General features: G+C 40.3%; 1 protein-coding gene across 1 annotated transcript in view; it reads right to left on the bottom strand.

The window, feature by feature from the left end:
- The window catches only part of LOC125484066 (spermatogenesis-associated protein 7-like), a 95,014-nt gene extending 77,002 nt beyond the window's left edge, over positions 1 to 18,012 (bottom strand). The window contains exons 1-2 of the mRNA XM_048601327.1: positions 17,923 to 18,012; positions 12,574 to 12,648 (exon numbers count right to left, since the gene is read on the bottom strand). Coding sequence (XP_048457284.1) covers positions 12,574 to 12,648; positions 17,923 to 17,998 — 151 coding nt within the window. The 5' untranslated portion in view covers positions 17,999 to 18,012. The remainder of the gene's footprint in view (positions 1 to 12,573; positions 12,649 to 17,922) is intronic.
- Positions 18,013 to 21,926: the final 3,914 nt, after the last annotated feature.

Genomic DNA, 21,926 nt, shown 5'->3' with positions numbered 1-21,926 from the left:
AGGGTTGTCTCTACTCCCCTTCTTGAACAAGGGGACAACATTTGCTATCCTCCAGTCTTCTGGCACTATTCCTGTAGACAATGACGACATAAAGATCAAAGCCAAAGGCTCTGCAATCTCCTCCCTAGCTTCCCAGAGAATCCTAGGATAAATCCCATCTGGCCCAGGGGACTTATCTATTTTCACACTTTCCAGAATTGCTAACACCTCCTCCTTATGAACCTCAATCCCGTCTAGTCTAATAGCCTGTATCTCAGTATTCTCCTCGACAACATTGTCTTTTTCCTGTGTGAATACTGACGAAAAATATTCATTTAGCGCCTCTCCTATCTCTTCGGACTCCATGCACAACTTCCCACTACTGTCCTTGACTGGCCCTAAAGTAAACGTAACCGAATTGTGGTCACTATCACCAAAGTGCTCACCTACCTCCAAATCTAACACCTGGCTTGGTTCATTACCCAGTACCAAATCCAATGTAGCCTTGCCTCTTCACGGCCGCCCCCTGGTCCTCACTCTCACTGCTCCCGTTGCTGCAGCAAAAATATAGGCCGCTGATCCCACGAGGTAAACTTTTAAACGATTAACTTACCTTCCCGGCAGCCCCCTGGTCCAGCAAAAATTTTACTTTAGTTCCCTCCTTACGGAAAATCAATCAATTCCTCTCTGTAAATGCTCCGTTCAGATTAGCAATCCATCATGGGAGAACACTGGTGGAAAGATGCCTTCACAAAACTAATATCTATTTGAATCATAATGAACTAATGCAGACAATTTGTTCTCACTGTTGTTCTCACTGATGGTCTAACATTAATGAAAACACTTTTTATTTAGTGAATAAACAACTTTCATGAGCACTACAAAATTTAAATGAACTTTAATGGTACATTAGTTTCTTAGTAGAAGTTAACATTACTTTCCTCAAATGACAATCAATGCTGTTACAATCACTGACTCCCCACTATCAACATCCTGGGATTAACATTGACCAGAAATTGAACTAGAGTAGTGATATCAGCATTGTGGCCACTACAGTAGGTCGGAGACTGAATGTCTTGCAGTGAGTAACTCACTTGCTACTTCCCAAAGCCTGTCCACCATCTACAAGGCACAAGTGAGGAGTGTGATGGAATATTCCCCACTCGCCCGGATGAGTGCAGCTCCAACAACATGGAGGAAGCTCGACACCATCCAGGATAAATAGCATATTTGATTGGCACCACATCCACAAACATTCAGTCTCTCTACCACCCGAAGCTCAGTTGCAACAAACAGTACCATTTACAAAATGCACTGCAGAAATTCACCAATGATTCCTAGACAGCATTTCTAAACCCACAACTGCTACCATTCATAAGGACAAGGGCAGCAGATTCATGGGAACACCACCAGCTGCAAGTTTCCCTCTAAATCCCTCACCATCCAGAACTGGAAATCCATTACCTCAGTGTTACTGGGTCATGATCCTGGAACTTGTTCCCTAGTGGCATTGTGGATGTAACTACACCAAATGGATTTCAGAAATTCAAGAAGGCTACCTACCTTCTGCACCACTACCTTCTCATTAGCAACTAGGGATGGGCAACAATGCTGGATCAGCCAGTGAAGCCCACATTCTGTGAGTGAATAAAACAAAAAGTATTACATTATGTTTTTATATGCATATTACATTGAAAATTGAACGGTTGCAAAGACTAGTATAGATGAGCCATTGTTCTGCTTAAGAACATTAACTCATTAATTGAGGCACACACAGATTAATTGCTAAATAATAGCTAGCACTCATTTCAGGTAATCTTTGGTGCTTTTGAAAGTTAAAGAAAGCGTTCACAATCTTATTATTTTCTGTTCTCTAAAATTTTTAAGAAGAAGCATTTATATCCTTAGGCTGTTTCAATGTGCTTTACAATAATTGAATTCATTTTGAAGCATAGTCAAAGTAGGCAAACACAACAGGCAATGTCTGCCCAGCAATGTCTGGCAAACAGCAGTGAGATGCGTGAACAAATAATCTGCACTTAATGCTGTCTTTGGGATGGATATTACCCTGGCCATCTGGAGAATCACCCTGACATTCTTCGAATTTATCATTAGGTCTTTTACATCCACATGAAACCTCAATTCAATGTCTCATTTAATGTCTCAGTGTCACACTAAAGTGCTAATCTACATCATCCACTCGAGTTTTAGATAGAATCTAAACATCTTGACTCAGAGGCAAGAATATAATCACTGAGCAATGATTAACTTTTCATAATTGAACAGTTTTCATCAATTTGCAAGTATAGATTGAGACAGCAATTTGTAATCTCTTCTTGTCGGCATTGTGTGGGATAGAGTAATAGAAATACAGCAGCCACTGAAGTTTAATGTTTATTACACTTGATTTATTTGATGTATTTACAGAAGGTGACACAAGTTTCATTTCAGAGTAGACAGCAATCTAGGGACTAAAAACAATGAGGAAATTAACATCAACAGATAAAAAGAATTGGACAAAGCAAGGGACTAAAATCTGATAAATCCCCAGGACCTAATGGCCTACACTCTAGTGTTCCAAAAAGGATAAATTCAGAGATAATAGATGCACTAGCTGTTATTTTCCTAAATTCCTTAGATTTGGAAATGGTTCCATCAGATTAAAAGTTGAAAAATATTGTACCACGTTTCAAGAAAGGAGGCAGGGAGAAAACATGCGACTACAGCTCAGTTAATCTAATATCAATTATTGGGATAATGTCTATTACCAAGGAAGTCTTAACAGTATGCTTAGAAAGGTGTAATATACTTAAAACAGGTCACCATGATTTTACTAAAGGAAAATCCTTTTTCGACAACTTTCTTGGAGTTTTTCAGGATGTAACCAGTAAGAAAAATAAAGGAGAACTAACAGATGTAGTATACTTTGATTTCTGAAAGGCATTTGATTGGATGCTGAACAGAGATTGATAACCAAGATAAGGGCTCATCATGCTGGGGGTAATATATTAGTATGGACAAAGGATTGGTTACTCTACAGGAAGCAGTGAATGATAGAAACAAGATATTTTCAAGTTGGCGGAATGTGACTAGTGGGGTAACAGAGGATTGGTGCTGGGGCCTGAGCTATTTGCAATCTGCATTAACAACTTACGTGTAGAGACACAGAGTAATGTATCTAAGTTTCCTAATGACACAATGTTAGGTGGAAAGGCAAAGTAAAGAACAAAGTGAAAGGTAAAGAGGTTGCAAGGTGAGTGGATAGCAAATAGATTATAATGTAGGGAAATGTTGTTATTCATTTTAGTTTTGAGAATGGGAGAATTTCTTTTCAGAAAGGTGTGTAACTTGTAAATATAGATGTTCAAAAGACTTAGGTATGCTCGGACAAGGTATGCAGAATGATAGCTTGCAGGTACAGCAAGCTTTTTGGAAGGCAAATGGCAAACACAAGTCCCCATTATGTCAAGGGGTTTGAATGGAGGAATAAAGAAACCTTTTGGCAATTTTATAGTGTTTTGATGAGGCCACATTTGGTGTACTGTGTGTAGTTTTGATTTCCATATTTAATTGAATATATCTTTGCACTGGAAGCTGTACAATGAGGGTTCACTAAATTAGTCCCTGAGATTAAAGATTTGTCCTATGATGAGAAGCTGCAAAAATTGGGTCATATTCGCTGGAGTTTGGAACAATGAGAGGCAATCTTACTAAATTGTACAAGATTCTGAAGGGGCTTCATATGGTAGGTGCTGGGAGATTGTTTCCACCAGTCAGGCAATTTAAAAAGCAGGGATACCGACTCAGAATCATTTAACACTGAAATGCAAAGGAATTACTTCTCTTAAAGAGTTAGAAATTTTTGGAATACTGTGCCCCAGAGGGTTGTGGAGTCTCCATCATTGATTAGGATCAAGGCAGTGATAGATAGATTTTTGACCTCTCAGGGAATCAAGGACAATGGAGAGCAGGCTGATAAGTGGAGTTGAAGCACAAGATCAGTGATGATAGTATTGAATGGCAACGCAGGCTCAGGGGAATAAATGGTTACTGCTGCTTCCATTTTTAAGTTGGATAGAAACAAGCAACTCACTTGTCAGACAAAAGTTTACGAAATGAATGGTCTCAGCAATTCATAAAGTATACACAGTGTTACACAAAGATGCACCATTCATTTCAGTTCACAGCATGTTTTCCTCTTGCAGTGATTCCTGAGGTCTCTGAATAAGTGAAAACAGTTGAAAGAAATAAACCATCATGAGTGAACGCTCACATAATCTCCAAGAAATGAGATTAAATTAAGCTTTTAACGAACATGCAAATACATAAAACGTATTAACATATCTTTATATTTGCTGGAGATTGCAAGAATTGTAGAAGATCAGATACAAATATTACCATAAGGTTATGCCTGCAGTCACATTTTTATATTGCTCAGAAAAAATATTTATTTTCATATAATTCAATTGAGATTGGGAAATTTACTGGAATTTGAAGGCAGAAAACATAATAAAACAGGGTCTCTCTGGGTGCTTTCAGTTGAGAAAGATTGGAGTTCAGTATTGTACCCCTGAGTCAAAAGTTTGTGAGTTCACAGTTCCATTCTGGAGACTAAGCACAAAACTCTAGGCTGAAAATCCAGCATATCACTGAAGGGTTGATGCATGATTGGGATGCCTCCTTTCAACCTGCGGCTTTAAACTAGAGTCCCTGTTTACATTTTTTTGGTGAACATAAAGATCTCACGGCTCTATTTTAAAGGAAAGTATTTTGGCCAATATTTGTCCTTTCATGAACATCATTTAAAAAACGATTTGTTCGTCATTGTCTCTTCAGTCTGTGGAACTTTCCTCTGTGTAAAACTGGCTGCTGTGTTCTCTCTATTACAAGTGAGTCTACTTCGCAATATTTAACTAACTGTAAAACAGACTGGGATACTTCAAAATGCACCATGTAAAAGCAAATATTTCTTTATCATTCCTAACCTAAACATTCAAACATTCTATATTAGAGGTCCAAAAGATTAAGAAAGGATTCATAAATTTGGTATTTGCAAATTTGATTTCTATGTTGAAATGAACTGAATGCTCATTATGAGCACTCCCAGCTCACATTATACTGAACAAAAATATGTACCACAGCAAAAAAAACCAAAGAACTGTGGATGCAGGAAATCAGAAACAAGAACAAAACAGAAATTGGTGGAAAAACTCAGTAGGTCTGGCAGCATCTGTGGAGAGAAATCAGAGTTAATGTTTCAAGTCCAGTGACGCTTCTTCAGAGCTGGACTACAGCAAAGTACTACAGCAATTTGGTGCTTAAGGGAGAGTTCCTATACACTATAAAATATCACTTTGGTGTGGAATGGTTATTGCATTCACTACAGTGGGAATGTTAATTGAGTTGGACTTATATAGCCAGCTTAGTTACTTTTTATATGGATGTGTAGCTGGTTTCAAATCCTACCTGCTCCAGAGATTTGTCACAACATCCTTCAACAGGTTGACTCAAAATACCTAGGCCCTGAATGACATGGATTATGCCAAGAAATGCGAGTGAGTTGTGTGAGAAGTCAGGTGAGGAGGCCTTTCTCAATGTCGGGAAGAACTTGTAGTTTCGCAAAGAGCTCAAGGCATTGAGATGAGATTCTCACGAGGAAATGGTGAGATCCATATTAATGGAGATTTTGCCTATTAATAGTCTCATTAACACTGAATCTGACCTCATTAATATGCACATTTTTGTCTTCAGAGAACAACAACTCCTGACATGAAAGTCAAAATGGGTACCTGGTGACTTCATCTAGTCACTTACACCACTAGACCATCATCTTGAACACCCAGCAACATCTCCAAGGCATGTTCCAGTGCATTAGCTGCACACACCTCATGCCAACAAACCTTGGAATCGAACAATTGGAGTCTCTCAGACCCTCATGGCACCTCTCCAAGCTCCTTGCAGGGCCTTCCTGCACTTTAAAGCTGCACTTTGGAGCACACGAGCACCTATACTTACACGTCTGCTGTATGGACACTTAGTGTACAAGGACACCAGCTCACATACTAGATCAGGCTGCATCCCAGGGCTGCTCCATTGTCCTCTTAGCTTTCACTTACTTCACGCCTGAGTGCATTCTCACAGCATCCTTGCCTTGCCTCTTAGTACAGAGACACACTGCTTGTCTTGCTGGTGAGCAGTCCTTTACCAACAGGGCAAACATTTTGCCATACAGGATGTTGCTATGTCCCTCTCATACCTGCACTATCTGCCAGGAACTTACACGGGAAACACACTGCATGTGCTTCAAGCAAACTGCTATGTCTTAAATCTGAAGGGAGTGATCTTCAGTGTAGTCCATGGAGGCTTGCATCAGACAGGGAGTCCAGGTACAATAAGTCAAGAAAGCATTCGAAATCAGACCACGGGCTTTGTCACAGTCAGGGGCCAGTCAGGATAGTCTTGATCCAGGGATCTGTGCCTCTGTAGTCAGGGAGTGGGTCAGTGCTGTGCTTCCATAATGGACTGTTCAGGGCCTAGGACTAACACAGTTGGGGTGATGTTCATGCATCAGGCAGGGGTACGGGCACTTCCTGTCTGGGGCTCTCCAGGTAGGTTGTTCGGGGTTAGGCTGCAGTTAGTTTGTCATGTCCATCCAACGTAGGCAAGGGGTAAGGAGGGTCAGAAGAGAAAGGGACTGCTGCTGTGGGAAGGAGATTAGGGCTGGGGTGCAGGAGAGATGGCAAACTTGAAGGGAGCAATTGTATATGTAATGGTAGGATATATTAAAACATGGATGAGAGTGATGTCATATGGGAAAGGGGTCATTGACAGTAAGGGTCACCCTATCTTCCAAGGCGAACTGCGCATGCTTATGCCTGGCACGGTCACTTCACATACCAGTTGGTTGGGGGTGTGGGGTGCTCATGACAAATTCAGTAGGCACCTGAAGAGATGCAATGCCTTTGCAGTTCATCGGAAGTGCTGCTTGGAAAGGGATTTAGATTTTCTGGGCCTTACTGATACTTGAAAATGGGCTCCGGGAATTACGGTGTAAATGTTTGCTGTCACTGTCCATTACTCTGGAAATTACAACTGTGCAATAGTGAGAAAATGGCCACAACCACATCCACAACGGGCAAGCTGAGTGCCTTAATCTTGTTAAGGGAGGGGACTGCAGAACCCAACAATGTGATGCCCTTCAAAGGGCGATAACACTGTACATAGACCCTTCACTGTACAGGATTCACATCTGCAACCGCCTGCTCCCTGGCAATACTTATGTATTGGCTCGCTGTGTGCCAAACCCCTCCCAGGTACAAACACTGTTGACCATTTTATGGGAAAGTGATACCTTTATCTATTGAGGCCACTATAAATATCTGCAAACCTGGACAAATGCGATTTGTTGTTGAAGACCTTTCTAAATGTGATATTAACATTGCACACACATGGTGCAGCAACTTCTCTGTGGCACATCACGCATGTAACCTGGTGTCTGATCTTACAGTGGGTCAGTTACAATAGGAGCTACACAGAAACACAAACAATCAGAAGTAGTGACATTCTGAGCATTTAACAGATGTGAGACTTTAATTCCAGTGAAATGCCAACCATGCCTGCAACGTGCCCTCGAAAGTTTCTTTTATTTTTGTCTAGTTGCTAGTCAGGTTCTGCAGCTGGGTTGGAAGGAGCCTGTTCTGCAGTGGAGACGATTGGCCTTGGAGGTTTCATAGGGTGACCCTAAGGATATTTTTGTCTCAAAGGTTCAACATGCTGTGTCTGTACTTACCGGACGCAAGTACACACTCCTCAGTTTGAACTGTTTCAGGTGTGAGGTTACAAGCAGGCTGAAGGAGAAAAGTCCACCAACCTCAATGGCTTCCTGTTAGGAGACCTTTGAGAGGCCTGTTTATATTTCCTCTTCCAGCTGGGTGCTGACTGGCACTGACCTATCTATTTCAGAGGTGTAAGGTCAAGGTGGCCCATTCCCCCTGACCCCTTATCATTGCTACTGAGGACCAATGGCTTGTGCAATGGAGTGCAGGTCTGGGTGCAACTTTAGCAGACCCTGAGGAAGCTGAACCTGGGTCTCCTGGCAGCCACCAGCCTCTCCCTAAAGGTAGCCAGATGATCAGATGCCTGAGGCAACTGGGCCCCCATAGTGCAGCCTTGAAGCCTCTGGGTTATAAGGGCCATTTCCTGCCATAGAAATACCTGGTGCTTCTCTGTCTGCTCATGCTGTGCACGTTCACTATGTCCCTGTATGCCAACACCACTAGGTCCTCTTCTGCCTGGGGTTGAGCAGGCGCTTTGTCTCCAGCAGTGCAAGTGCCTGTGACCTGCAGTGTTTCTTCCTCCACCTCCACAAGTCAGCAGAAGAGATGTGGCAGTGATTTGTTCAACCAGATGTGCTCCCAACTGTAACTTAGCAAAGCTTTCCACCAATGTGTTAGGTTTTGAGCTGCTGCTCCTGCTGCTGGAGTGGGGGGAAGCAGAGCCTCGCCTATGCTTCCTCTGAGGCTTCTGAACTTTCCTTCTCAGAGGTGCTGGACGGCATTCCTTGCACAGCAGCCCATTTGACCACTCAGTCAGTGGACATGTCACTTGACCTGCCGGACACAAAAGAGAGAAGGCATCACCGCCAAGGGTTATAATTGTATGCAATGAAAGACACTGACAGTGGGGCTAATGTAAGAACTGCACTGGAATGAAGAATGGTACTTACTCATTTGGCTGGGCATGGATGAGGAGTGTAGGAGAAGGTGGTAACATAGCAGTAACATCACTGGACTGATTCAGAACCTTAGGCCAATGTTCTGGGACATGGGCTCAAATTCTATCATGACAGATGGTGAAATTTGAATTAAATAAAGATCTGGAGTTACAAGCTGGTACAATAGCAACCATGCAACCACTGCTGATTGTTGTAAAAAGACATCTGGGTCACTAATTTCCTTTAGGGAAGAGCATTTTCCATCCTTATCTGGTCTGGCCTACATGTGATTCCAGAACCAAAGTAATGCAGTTGACTCTTAACTGCCGTCTGGGCAATTAGGGGTGGACAATAAATGCTGACTTAGTAGCTACACTTATGTCCCTTGGACAAATAAAATAAGGGATAACAGGTCACCTTGCCTCTTCACCGACCCAGTGACCAGAACACCTAGGTACCTGTCCGTAAAGTGGGTGCCAATTTATCCTAATCAGTCATGTCCAGTGAATACATATTGAACCATGCAGGGCTACTCCAGATTCCCAGCACTTGGAGTAGGTACGTAATGGCATTTTCAAGATGGCGTGGATGCCAGGAGTGTCCTTTTATTCTGGAATATTGGTAAGTGGCGAGCTCTTTTGGCTACAGTCAGTGGGTAGAACTGAGCTAGCCCCAAACTAAGGAGATATCTTATGGGCGTGGTAGGTAGTTAATGAGGTGGGTTTGGTGGGAAATCTCAGTAGGCCTCACAGAGAGAAAACCTCCATAAAACTCATCTAAATTAACAATTAAACAAAAAAAAGTTAGATTTAGCCTGCAATTACAAACAAACATAAATGAGTAGACAAGTTGCATAGTAGGCCCTAATGTTAACAAGAAGGTGGCATCTGAATGATGTTAAGTGTTTTGGGTGGGAGTGAGGAATAGAATTGTAGCTTTAAATCCTGGAAACCAAAACTTCTGGGCAGACTGAAGTCAGGATCAGTTTCTGTTTCTTTAGACATAGGAAGTGTCAGTTTCCTTTCTATATTTTCCTTTTCAATTCCTGCTTTCAGCGAGGTCATGCATTGTTTTAAGTTTCTCCACCTGCTGTTTTATAGCTCCATCTCCTCAAATCCAATATTTTAAGTATAATAACCTCCCAGCTTGTTTATATTGGCATTTAAACTATTTTCTACAGTTAAAACTTTAATTCTGAAAATTACCACAGGATGTTGTCGCTGCTATGGTCAGTGATGCTCTTTCTGTTTTGGTGTGCTGTCCAATATCTCGATCACATTACAATCACTGCTAAGCACTTTCTAGTATGAAAATGACATCCACCGTGAGGAGTGATCATTTTTAATTCAGATAGGACAATGGTAGATTTAACTACCTACCAGACCACAGCTCAGTCTCATTAATTTTAATTCTACAACTCATTCTTGGGAATTAGAACTCCTCCCACATCAAAACATGTTGAAAATATTTTTAGGTGAATAAAAGTCACTTGCACTTGGAGCTTCAGCAGGAATTTTTAAAAATAAAAATCATTATTATAGATTTATTTTTGATTGTACAAGTGGCCTGGTGTGTGTGAGTAGGGATAAGACTTTAATTCTTCACTATCATGCTAACCTGACTTTGATTTCCTGCAGTCTGTTATACAGATATATTCATGGTCTGTAATGATTCAGGGAGGTGCAAGGGCCTACCTTGCTCATTTGAATGAGGTTTTAGAATTCTAAGTAATTAAAATCTACAGATTTCAATCAAATGAAAACTCAAAGATACACACTGGTGATTCACATATTTTGACAACATTTATCTATGACCTTAAATACCTGCACCCACTATTGTGAAATGTTTACTTCCTACTTCACACTTTGCAATCACACTTTCATGATCGCACTTTTACCATCACACCTTGTAAACAGATTCAAAGCAAAATACCAGCAAATCTGAACTGAAATATAGAAACCAAATGTCAGACAATAAGTTAAAACAAACTATCAACAAATTTAGAGAGCAATAAGTTAAAGAATCAAGTTGGAATGAGCAATTAGAAAACCATATCAATAAACAGAAAATGTGTATCAATTAAACAACTGCAAATATTTTTCTGTCATTTTGCTCCCTGTAACTGAAGACTGGATCCATGATCCTCAACATCTGACCGAACCAGATGCAAACAGTGTATGTGCCACCTGCCCAAAGCTTTGTTCAGTAAGCCCAAACCACCCTCAGTTCATGCCCATATGACTGTTACTGGCAAAGTCTGAGCACCAAGTAAGCAATCTGCTGCACCTCGCTGGTTGGTGGTAAGACAGGAAATCAGCCAGCTCTCATGCTAAACTGGCAACCAAGATTGGTTTTGGAAATGGATTTTAACACCTGGCAATCACCCAATGTATCTGTGGACCCAAATAGAGCAGGTGTCCGTCTCTTGACTCTACAAAAGTAAATGTGCAATACTCCTAGCTGTTTTCTGAATGGCCTTCAGCAGTTCCTTTAAACCATTGATTAAGCCGAGAACAGATTACTAAGCCTGCTCTCCATTCATTTATATCTGAAAAGTTCCTTTGATGGTCTTTAGTCTGTGTAGCATACTGATTTGCATTATCAGTATCCCACCTGATTTATGCTCTAACATTACTGCGATGATACTACGTTTTAAGATGTGTATTCTGTCCTTTTTTATGAAGAAAGTTTAAAATGGAGGTAATGAGTGGTCTGCTTCAAGCCAATAGAGTAAACAGCTTGTGAGGCCTTGGGTTTTTTTTCTTTAAAGTTGGAACAATAGAAGCACCCTGAATGGGTGTAGTCAAGCTCCCATCGAACCAGAAATTTTTAGTTTAGTCAGTAGTAGCTGTTGGGGTTGTGAAAGCTGCTACATCTCTCTCTCTTGCTTTACTACAGCTAAAGCTTGGGCTCTCTTCCTGCTGCTAGAATTGCATGCAAGACAATTTATTCTACTGAATTTGCCTTTGCCAAGGGTGTGCTTAAGGGACGTTATTGTATTGGAATAGTTAATGAGTAGTTTTTTTATTTTGTTAAGTATTTTGATAGAGTTACAGTTCAGCTAATTCTTTTCTTTTGTTTTTATTTTGTCTGTACTTTAACAATAATATATGAATAAAATGTGTTTTGCTTCAAGCCTGATAGTTTGATGAATTGAATTGGATCTGCCACACAACGCGTGGCACTTGCCTTTACAATAAGAAAACGTTAGGGTCTACGCTATCTTCTTGACATGTTTTGAGGAGGTTTGGTCGAGTTTGTTCATCCACAAAGGCCTCTCGTAAATTTAAATGGATGGGAAATCTTGCATCACTGCCTGTTATTTCCTGACTTGTACTCCTTGCTAGGGTAACTTACATCAAGTGTCAGCAGGCAAAATGTACCACAAAAATGAGACCCGAAGTCATCTTGAAATTTGGTATTAGGCCTCATTTCAAACACTTACTTACACCTGTCATGCTTCCAGAGATTGTGTACTCAATTTTGCAGAGATAAGTTTCAGGTTACGTGCCTGACTATCAGTGGCTGTCAGGTAAATCCTTTGGGAGAGTGGTGGAGTATGTGGGGAGATGGAAAAGCCACAGGAGCAGATGTTGATAATGGACTGGACCAGCCTTTGGACGCCCCATGGAGATGGATGGAGTTCTCTTGCTCACATTAGTACAAGATCAAGCCTTAAAAAACTAGCTTATTCATTGTAGCAGCTCATGGACAACAACTACTAAAGTTTTTGTGCCATTTTCCATGGCTTCTTAGTATTTGTTGCACAGATGTTAAGTATATTTGAAAGAAAACAACATGCTAGACAGATAACTTATTACATGAACTCAGAATTCAGTTTCATTTTGTTGATTTCCACCCTATACTATAATGATACTTACGGCTGCTCTTTATGCACATATGTCCCTTAAATGGTCCCATCAGGGAATGCTTAGGAATCATGGCTGACTGAAGTCCTAAATGGCAGAGAAAACAACATGTAAAATGGTGACAAGCAAATTTGTTATACTTAAACTTAGCAATCCTGGTATCTCTTGGTAAAAGTTTTAAAAAACTCTCCTAAGTAAGCTTCCTAACTTATTGAAAATTTTCAATTTATCAAGCTTTTAGTTCAAAGCTGCTTTTCAAGAACAAAATGTCTTTCCATGCCAATCATACCATTTTTATCCCATTTATACCAAACAATGCTGCAACACTGTGCGACTCTCAGAAATCAATTAGAGATATATGGCTTTGTGCGTTTCACAGCTATTACTGATTTACTGTAGCAGTATAGTAACTTAACATTATGCAGTCCAAATTTTTCTACGTCACATATTCCAGCTTTCATTATATTTCTTTAACTGGGAGCACTATGTTGCTACTTCAGACATGGACTGACACAAAGAAGCTGTTTCTTAATGTTTCCTATGCTTTCGTGGATGTGCTTCCTTCCAGGACTGTTCCTACTACAAGGCTGGTCATAGAAACACCACTTTAGTAGCCATGACATTGTAATGTTCACTATAGCTCATTTATAAATAAAATTAAGTTCAATCTAATTATGACTTGATAAATAAAGGAAGGATAATAGACGGATTGTTTTTCACACTAACTTGTATTTATATAAAAACCTTTATGTGTTAAAATGTTGCAAAGTGCTTTAGAGAAGTATCAACAATCAAAATTTAACACTGAACATGTAAGATTATCGAAGCAACAGCAGGCCATTCAGCTCTTGAGCCTGCTCTACGATTCTAATCATGGTTGACCATCACTCTCAATGTCTTCTGCCTTCACCATCTCCATACCCCTTGATGTAATTAGTAGCCATCTATCAATTTCTTTCTTGAACTTACTTAATAACTGAATTTTCTTAACTTTCTGGGACACAGAGTTCCGAAAATTGACCACATAAGGGATTTTAGGACAGATGAGCAATAACTTGGTGGGTTTGAAAGAGTGCTTTGCAGCAGGAAAGAGAGGAAGAGATTTAGTAAGGAATTTGAAAGGTATGCGGATCCCCCATGGCAAGTTTAGTGGTGGTGGCATTTACTCAAGTGGCGGGATAGTGGGTAGGGTCCTACCTCTGTCCCATACAAATCCATGTTGGGAAGATCAGTAGATGGTCTTCCATCCCTGCTGCCAATTGATGCCCATAAGTAGTAGCCTCATCACACCACTCCAGATGTTATCTCAGTTTTGGGGAAGGTCCATAATGCAATATGTAAAGCAAACAAACCCTTGCATATTTAATTGCTAGTTCATGGGAAGAAGGATCCCTCATTCAAAGGCACACAGAGCCTAGTCACAAAGTAAAGAAGTTGTAGAGAGCCTGCCTTGCCACTGGTCTTATGGCTGAATCCCCTATGCACCCCATTTCCCCACAAACACCACTGTAAAGATCCCCTGCCATCACTGTTCACATCTTGACTGGGGCTTGGGCTCTGGTGCTTTATACCTGGCAGCAATACTACCTCCACAACAGTGCTACTGTTCAAAAGTCCTTATGATTGGCCAGGAACTCTCAGCAGTTGTGACCTCTGCACCCGGGAACCTGATCCCAGGGAAAGGCCCATTACTGGCCTGTCAAATTCATGATTGGCAGGTACTACCAGTGAGCCTTTTTGGAAAGAGGCAATGTGGAGACTTCACCTGTTCTCCAGGATGTTAATGGAAAGTCCCATTACTGGCACCAGATTTCACCTTTGGCAACTAAAGACAGAACTGAATTCAACAATGTGTCAAAGGTTAGAATTTGTGGTGCATACAAAGGTGGTAGGATTTGAGGAGATTATAGGTAAGGTAAAGTCACAGAGAGATTTGAAAACAAAGCCGACAATTTCAAAATTGAGGTATTGATGTAGGAGAAGCCAATGTAAGTCAAAACACACGGAGGTAATGGGACTTGGTGCAAATTAGGATCTGGACAGCAGAATTTTCAATCAGCTCAAGTCTATGGAGCATGGAAGATGTGATACAGTCAATGAGAGTGTGGAAACAGTCAAGCCATGAGCTAATAAAGGCTTGAAGATGGGAGGAAGATTATTAAGCAATTAATTGCTTTGCCACAGATGGTTATTAAGACAAATGATTTGGCATCACTTAAAGTAGAATTAAATAAGGATTTGTCAAAAATAAGGACACAAGGAACTACTGTTAGAGTAGTTTGGACAAGTTGAAATTGAAGCACTTGCACAGATGGTCTTCTCTTATACGGTAAATGTCATTAGTCTTCAATGTTATCCAATTCAGGGTGGATATTCATGTCACATTTTGAATATTAATTGTTTAGAAAGCCATAACATCACCTAATAATATATTGTGGAGCTATTTCAAAACTAAATATTGGCAGGATGGTCAGATATCAGAGGATAGATAAAGCAAGCATGAGGGGACATAAGAGCGATGGAATCAGATTCAATAGAACCTTCAAAGGGGAACTGGACATATCCTGGAATCATTTGCACGAGATAGGGAAAAAGCATGACAGTGGGATTAATTGGAAAGCATGTTCAAAGAACTGGCAAGGGCAAGATGGACTCAATAGTCTCTTTTTGTGTTCTATGATTCTATTATAACTGGCATTCATCTTCAATTCAATGTTTGTCAGCAAAGAAAGCTTGCAATACATTTTATTAAAATTGTAAGATTCTATTTTAGAATCATATTGACAGAACTGGGTTGAAACGTTCTGGTAATAATGAACATGTAAATGTGGGCGAACTTTCTTTTTCAATCAAAATATCCAGCTGTTTCAAGAGCAAATACATCATCATTACTCTGAAGTATAATTAGTTTCAACATACTTTAATCAATTTTCCTATCTATATGCATTGACGCTTTGGAATATTTTTGCTGATAATCATGGGAGGCAATCCTCAGATATTTAGTCCAATAATATGGTGAAGTTGAATGAGCATTGATAGATGCAACCAAAAAGTAGCATATTTCATTGGAAGAAAATAGTTTATTTGTATGATGCCACTGACAATCACTGTTTAAATAAACAGTGGTAGATAAAAAGTAGAGAACTGTACAGCCATTACTCACAGAACAGTAGGCTCATGAAAGCCTCAAAAATAAGTTATTAAAGGCCTTACACCTGGAGCTCAGCACAGTTTATTGAAAAACAAATGCCAGTCAAGTCACAATACTGTAATTTTATTTTACCTCATCACAATAATTGACTATACTATGTCTAAATTTGCCAACTTATATATTATAATTAACATAGTAAAAGTATTTAAAAATTGAATTAACTAGTAAAAGTTGAAATGAATTAAGAAAATTCTTTGTTGCCTTTATTTATTGACTGTCAATTATCTCTCCACATTTACTTTTCTAGGGCTTGTCAGTGAGGTCAGGATGAAATATATTCCCCAAGTGAAAAGGAGCTATTTTCCTGGAAAGGGTTCAAAAATGGCATCAACAGAGTACCCAATCAATTCAGTCATGCAAAATGAAATGGGAATATTCACTATCTCAAGAAATAATGATAATTTTTGAATGGACACTTAGCTATCTGAAAGGGGTCCCATTCATATGAACAAAATTAAAATAATTTTGAATTGCAGGGATACTGTGGTGACCTCAACTTCAGGTGATTTTCTACTGTGGTTTCAGCTTGAAATTGAATAGAAACTGTACAGAAAGGAACAGGAGGCGTCGACAGATTTACATTCTCTTTGAGACAAACATTTCCTGAGTCTTGAATAGAAGATTTGATCCATTTTAACAATGCACCAATGAACCAGTGGGAATCTGGCCTTGCACTTTGTATGTCCCAGAATTTCCTATTTATTAATTAGTGTTAAAGCTAATAGCATAAATTCAAAGAATGCTTCTCGAAAGTCAAAGTCTTGTAACTGATTTTTTTTTTCCCTGGGTTTCTGCAGCTCTTCTATCAATTTGATGGCGGACATCCAAGAGCATTCCTCCAGAAATTCATCACTGGTGTTTTATTATTTCTTGAAACAAAGGTAAGAAACTTTCTTTTTAGAGAAGTTTCATTTTGAAAAGTTAGGATTGCTGATTATAACTAATATTTCTGAAACAAGGTGATTTATGTAAATAGATTTGTTTGTTTGGTCAGATTAGATTACTTTGCCATGGGCCTGAAGCTTCCTCAACATAATTGCCTACTTTGGGGTGCTGCCTACGCAATCTGGCAAGCAAATTGAGGCAGAGAGGTTCTCTGGTGAAATCTTGTCTGAGAAGTAGTGTCCACGATTTCCATGTCAGAAGGCATTCATTAAATCTGAATGTAGGGCACGACCAAACGTCAGCTGGAACTTCTCTGATTATGTCAATTTACTTCCTTGAAAATCACTGCTACTTTTAACGAGAAAAGATAGGGCTTGGAAAAAGGAAGTTGCTTGGCCAACACAAAAATATAAATTGGAATAACTATTGCTCAGTCTGGAGGGCAGTTGGAAGTGCTGTTCTGCAGGGGCAATGCATGTTTCACAATCCTAAACATTATACACCGATAATCTGACTTTGTGTATCGGAATATAATCTCAAAAGGTTCAGCAAACAGTAAAGGGAATTCTTAAAGGCTTAATGAAGATACAAGGTAGTGGAAGGAGGAGACTGATGCAGAATATTTCCATTGTTTGAGGAGTCTGTGTTGAGGTTCATTGATTCAAAATTGTCATTGAAAGTTAAAAGAAAAAAAGTTCATATTGGAGGTTTGACTGGAGCATGGTGTCATTTGCCCAACCAAATGAGACAGTCACTTCTTCTTATGGAAAATTCGGTGTGTTAAGATATTGCACGAATGGGAAAAGAAGACGGATCAGTTTTGAATTATTTTTGAAAAAGCCTGTACAATGATCTGTCCCGTGTTTTGTGCTCTACATAAATGCAGCTTTTTTGTAGAAACGTGCAACTATCAAGAACATGGATACACTTCATGCTACATAACACATTGCCGCGTGTAACGGATAAGATACAATATGGTAAACCTATCATTCAAAATGAAGTTTATTGTTAGAAAATGTTTTTACTGGGGTTCAGGAGCTGATACTGAATAAATCCAGGCTTTTAAAATTATGAGTATCTAGAAGTTGCAGCTCCGTTATAAACTTAATTGTGAAAACAATACTTCACATCTGAACTTTATCAATTCGCAGAGAGCTTTACAAAATATCTGTGATAATTACGTACACCCGCCGTTGCATTACACTAAGCAAAATGTTGCAAATTAACTCACATTTACAAAAAAAGGTGAAGATCGTCTCTCTTACCCTTTTTAGTTGACGTTACTTTCTTACAGTAAGGGTTTTTTAAAAAAATCAAGAAACATTTCTCTGCTGCTGGCATCACGTTACGACAGGTCTGAATATGGACAGTGGACACAGCCAATCAAGTACAGGTTACTGTGGGGCGCGCTTGACATTTGACCAATCAGAAAATTCTGTGGGCGGGAATTCTGTCCAATGTCGCGTTCATCACCATGCCAACGGCGAGTTACCATTGATCGTCTGCTCACCGAGCGGAAATGTTCACATTCTGCAAGGTTGTTGTAAATCAATGTAATGAAACGTAGACAGAACCTTCCAGAACGTACTTGGTCATTTATTCTAACTGTACGAAAACACTAATAACTTAAAAAAAAACTTCAATTCAATATCCTCCGGCCTTAACTTCACCTGTGGAACCGGAGTTAGCGACAGGAACAGAGACTGGTCTCCTGTTTGGACTTGCCTCCGATGCACCATCGTGACCTTTGCAGAAGCACCGGCAGAAGGAACCTGGCTCCCAAAGAGAAATTCGATTATTTCTACATTTATGATTAAATTACAGCGGTGAAGCGGCAAAGGGTCTGAGAATGTGACATCTCAACTAAGTATTTATGAAGGAAAACTGGATTAAGGAACATGAGGTCAGGGCATGCACTTAGGAATAAAAATAGAAAAATACTCAAGCAGCAGGCCGTATCTATGGAGAGAAAAGAGTTCACTTAATGATTAGGATTAATATTCACGTGAAGGAAAACACCAACATCAATATACAACACTAAAACTGTACTGGGGCCAAAATTTCAGTCAGCGTTTATTTTCGTGATTGAATGTCTAAATGACAATTACCTGCTCTTTCCCCATGCCCCATCATCAAAGATAAATATTGATATGCTTTCTGAGGTTGCCACTAATCCTAGAAGTGATTTCCATAGCTTCATAACTTGTGAAACAGTTTCTCCTGTTCTATTATTCTATTCTCTGTTCCAAATCTCTTAAAATTATCCGATGTTCTCTCATACCGTGTGCTTCTCGCATACGACACTTCTCCTGCCTTCCAAAGACACACAACGCCAACACACTTGGATGGCCGATCGCATCATGCAATGGGACCCTATGTGAGAACCTCTCTGGCTCTGTTGAAGGTGTCTTGAAATCCATTGTACAAGGTACACCCAGCTTCTGCCATGACACTACAGACTTCTTACAGAAACTCAGCACCCACAGATCAGTCAAACCAGGAACATTCCTCGTTACAATCCACGTTTCGGCACTCTACATCAGCAACTTCACAATGACGGCATCGCTGTGACAGCCTCAGTACTCAATACCAACAACTGCCAGTTTCCAGACGCCATCCTGCAACTCATCCAATTCATCCTCGACCACAACATCTTCACTTTCGACAACCAGTTCTTCATCCAGACACATGGAACAGCTATGGGGACCAAATGTGCACCCCAATATGCCAACATTTTCATGCACAAGTTTAAGCAAGACTTTGCTGCACCGGAGCTCCAAACAACGCTACACACCAGATACATCAATGACATTTTCTTCCCTTGGTCTCATGGCAAGCAATCACTGAAACAACTGCATAGTGGTATCAACAAGCTTCATCCCACCATCAGACTTAGCATGGACTGTTCTTCAGAATCAGTCTCATTTTTGGACACATGCATCTCCATCAAGTATGGACGCTTCAGTACTTCACTCTTCTGCAAGCCCACGATACTGCACTTCTCCAGCTTCCATCCAAAACATGTTAATGAATCCATCCCCTACAGACAAGCCCTGCGAATACACAGGATCTGCTTAGATGAGGAAGAACGCGATAGACACCTAAAGATTATGAAGGATGCCAGTTCCAGTGTGCCACAGCAAGAAACCGCAATGACCTCCTCAGAAGACAGACACAGGATACAACCGATACAGTATCCTTTATCATCGAGTACTTTCCCTGGAGTGGAGAGACTATGCCATGTTCTTCGCAGGCTTTAACATTCATTGATGATGACGAGCATCTCGTCAAGATCATCCCTACACCTCCACTTGTTGCCTTCAAACAACCACCAAACCTTAAACAGACCACCATTGACAGCAAACTACCCAGCCTTCCAGACAACCATCAACCACAACACCACACAACCCTGTCATGGCAACCTCTGCAAGACATGCCAGGTCATCAACACGGATACTACTGTCACACGTGAGAACAGCACCCTCCACGTACACGGTAGGTACTCATGTTACTCGGCTAATGTTGTCTATCTCATACATTGCAGGCAAGGATGCCCCAAGGGATGAGATATTGGCAAAACCTTGAAGACGCTATGACAACGAAAGAATGGACACCGCATAACAATCGCTAGACAGGAATGTTCTCTCCCGGTTGGGGAACACTTCAGCGGTCAAGGACATTCAGCCTCCAATCTTCGGGTAAGCATCTTCCAAGGCGGCCTTCAAGATACCCAATAACACAGGATCACCAAGCAGAAACTGATAGCCAAGTTCCATACCCATGAAGACAGCCTCAGCTGTGATCTTAGGTTCATGTCGCGCTACATGTGACTGCACTGCACTGTATCTGTAAAATCTTCTTTACTGTCCTGTTTGACACCATCACCTTGACAAAATTCTTATGATCTCTCTACTTGAATTCACTTGTACAGTTTTGGATTACTTAATATTTTGGTTAGACCCTCTGCATGCAACTGTTATACCTATTATGTTATTCCAGTCATTTGATTTCTCTCCAGCACCACCTTATTTTTAATTTTTTGTAATTATCTCTCTGCTTCAATTATTCAGATTATAGGTCATTCCTTCGCTTGTTATTCAGCTGTCGACACTCCACTCATACCACTGTATAATCTTTTGATCTCTCTGCCCATTGATCCTCTCTGCCTATAAATCCTGTGTCTGTGTGCTTCTTTGTCACCTCACCTGATGAAAGGGCAATGCTCAGAAAGCTTATGTTTTCAAATCAACCTGTTGGACTATAATCTGGTGTCATCTGAATTCTGATCTTAAAATTTAAGTTTATATCTTTGGTCCCCATGCTAGACCACCTACTGAAGTGTAATGAAGATATCCAGTGGTGTGTTTATTAGATATCACCTAAATGGAAAATTAATTTTTTTTATTCATTAACAGTGTGAGGGCATCACTGGCTAGGCAGTATTTATTGCCCATCTCTAATTTCCCAGGGAGCAGTTCAGAATCAACACAATGCTGTGGATCTGAAGTTACATGTAGGCCAGACCAGTTAAGGATGGCAGTTTACTTCCCTAAAGGACATTAGTGAACCAGATGGGTTTTTCCTGACAATTGAGTCACGGTCTTTATTAGATTGTTAAATCCAGATATTTTTATTAAATTCAAATTCCATCATCTACTATTACGGGATTCAAACCCAGGTCCCCAGAATATTATATGGGTCTCTGGATTAACAGTCCAGCGATAATATCACTAGGCCATCACCTCCCCTTACTTGTCTCCATACCAAAACTAAGCTGACCACCAAAGACATACGCAATCTACGGTTTATGGACGATTGCAGTGACATTGTCCAGTCTGCGTCAGATTTGCAAGACAATCTTGGTCTTTTCAATTCTGTGTACAAGAAACTTTGCCTGTCCTTGAATGTTACTAAAATAAATGCATGTGAACCCACATCTGGTCAGCTAAATAATTCACCTCCATATCTGTTGTAGGTGAGATTCTGGAATACTTCCCATAGCTTGGTGACTACCTCTATCAATTGGCCAGCATTGACGTACAGATCCAATTCTGCATCAGCATTACCAAATCAGCCTTCTGCACACCATGACACTGAGTGTTTGGCAATAAAGACCTATGAACATCGACAACAATACTGGTGTACAGAATTGTTGTCATCGTCACACTCCTGTAATGCAGTAAAACCTGAATTGTCTATCAGTCATGCATAAGTGTACTAGAGAAATTCCATCAGCCAATACTTCCATCATATCCTGCGGATTCACTGA

Source organism: Rhincodon typus, chromosome 9 (assembly GCF_021869965.1).
Source record: "Rhincodon typus isolate 14 chromosome 9, sRhiTyp1.1, whole genome shotgun sequence".
NCBI lineage: Eukaryota > Metazoa > Chordata > Chondrichthyes > Orectolobiformes > Rhincodontidae > Rhincodon > Rhincodon typus.
The sequence above is the reverse complement of the archived record's forward strand: the minus strand, read 5'-3'. Positions and strand labels throughout refer to the sequence as shown.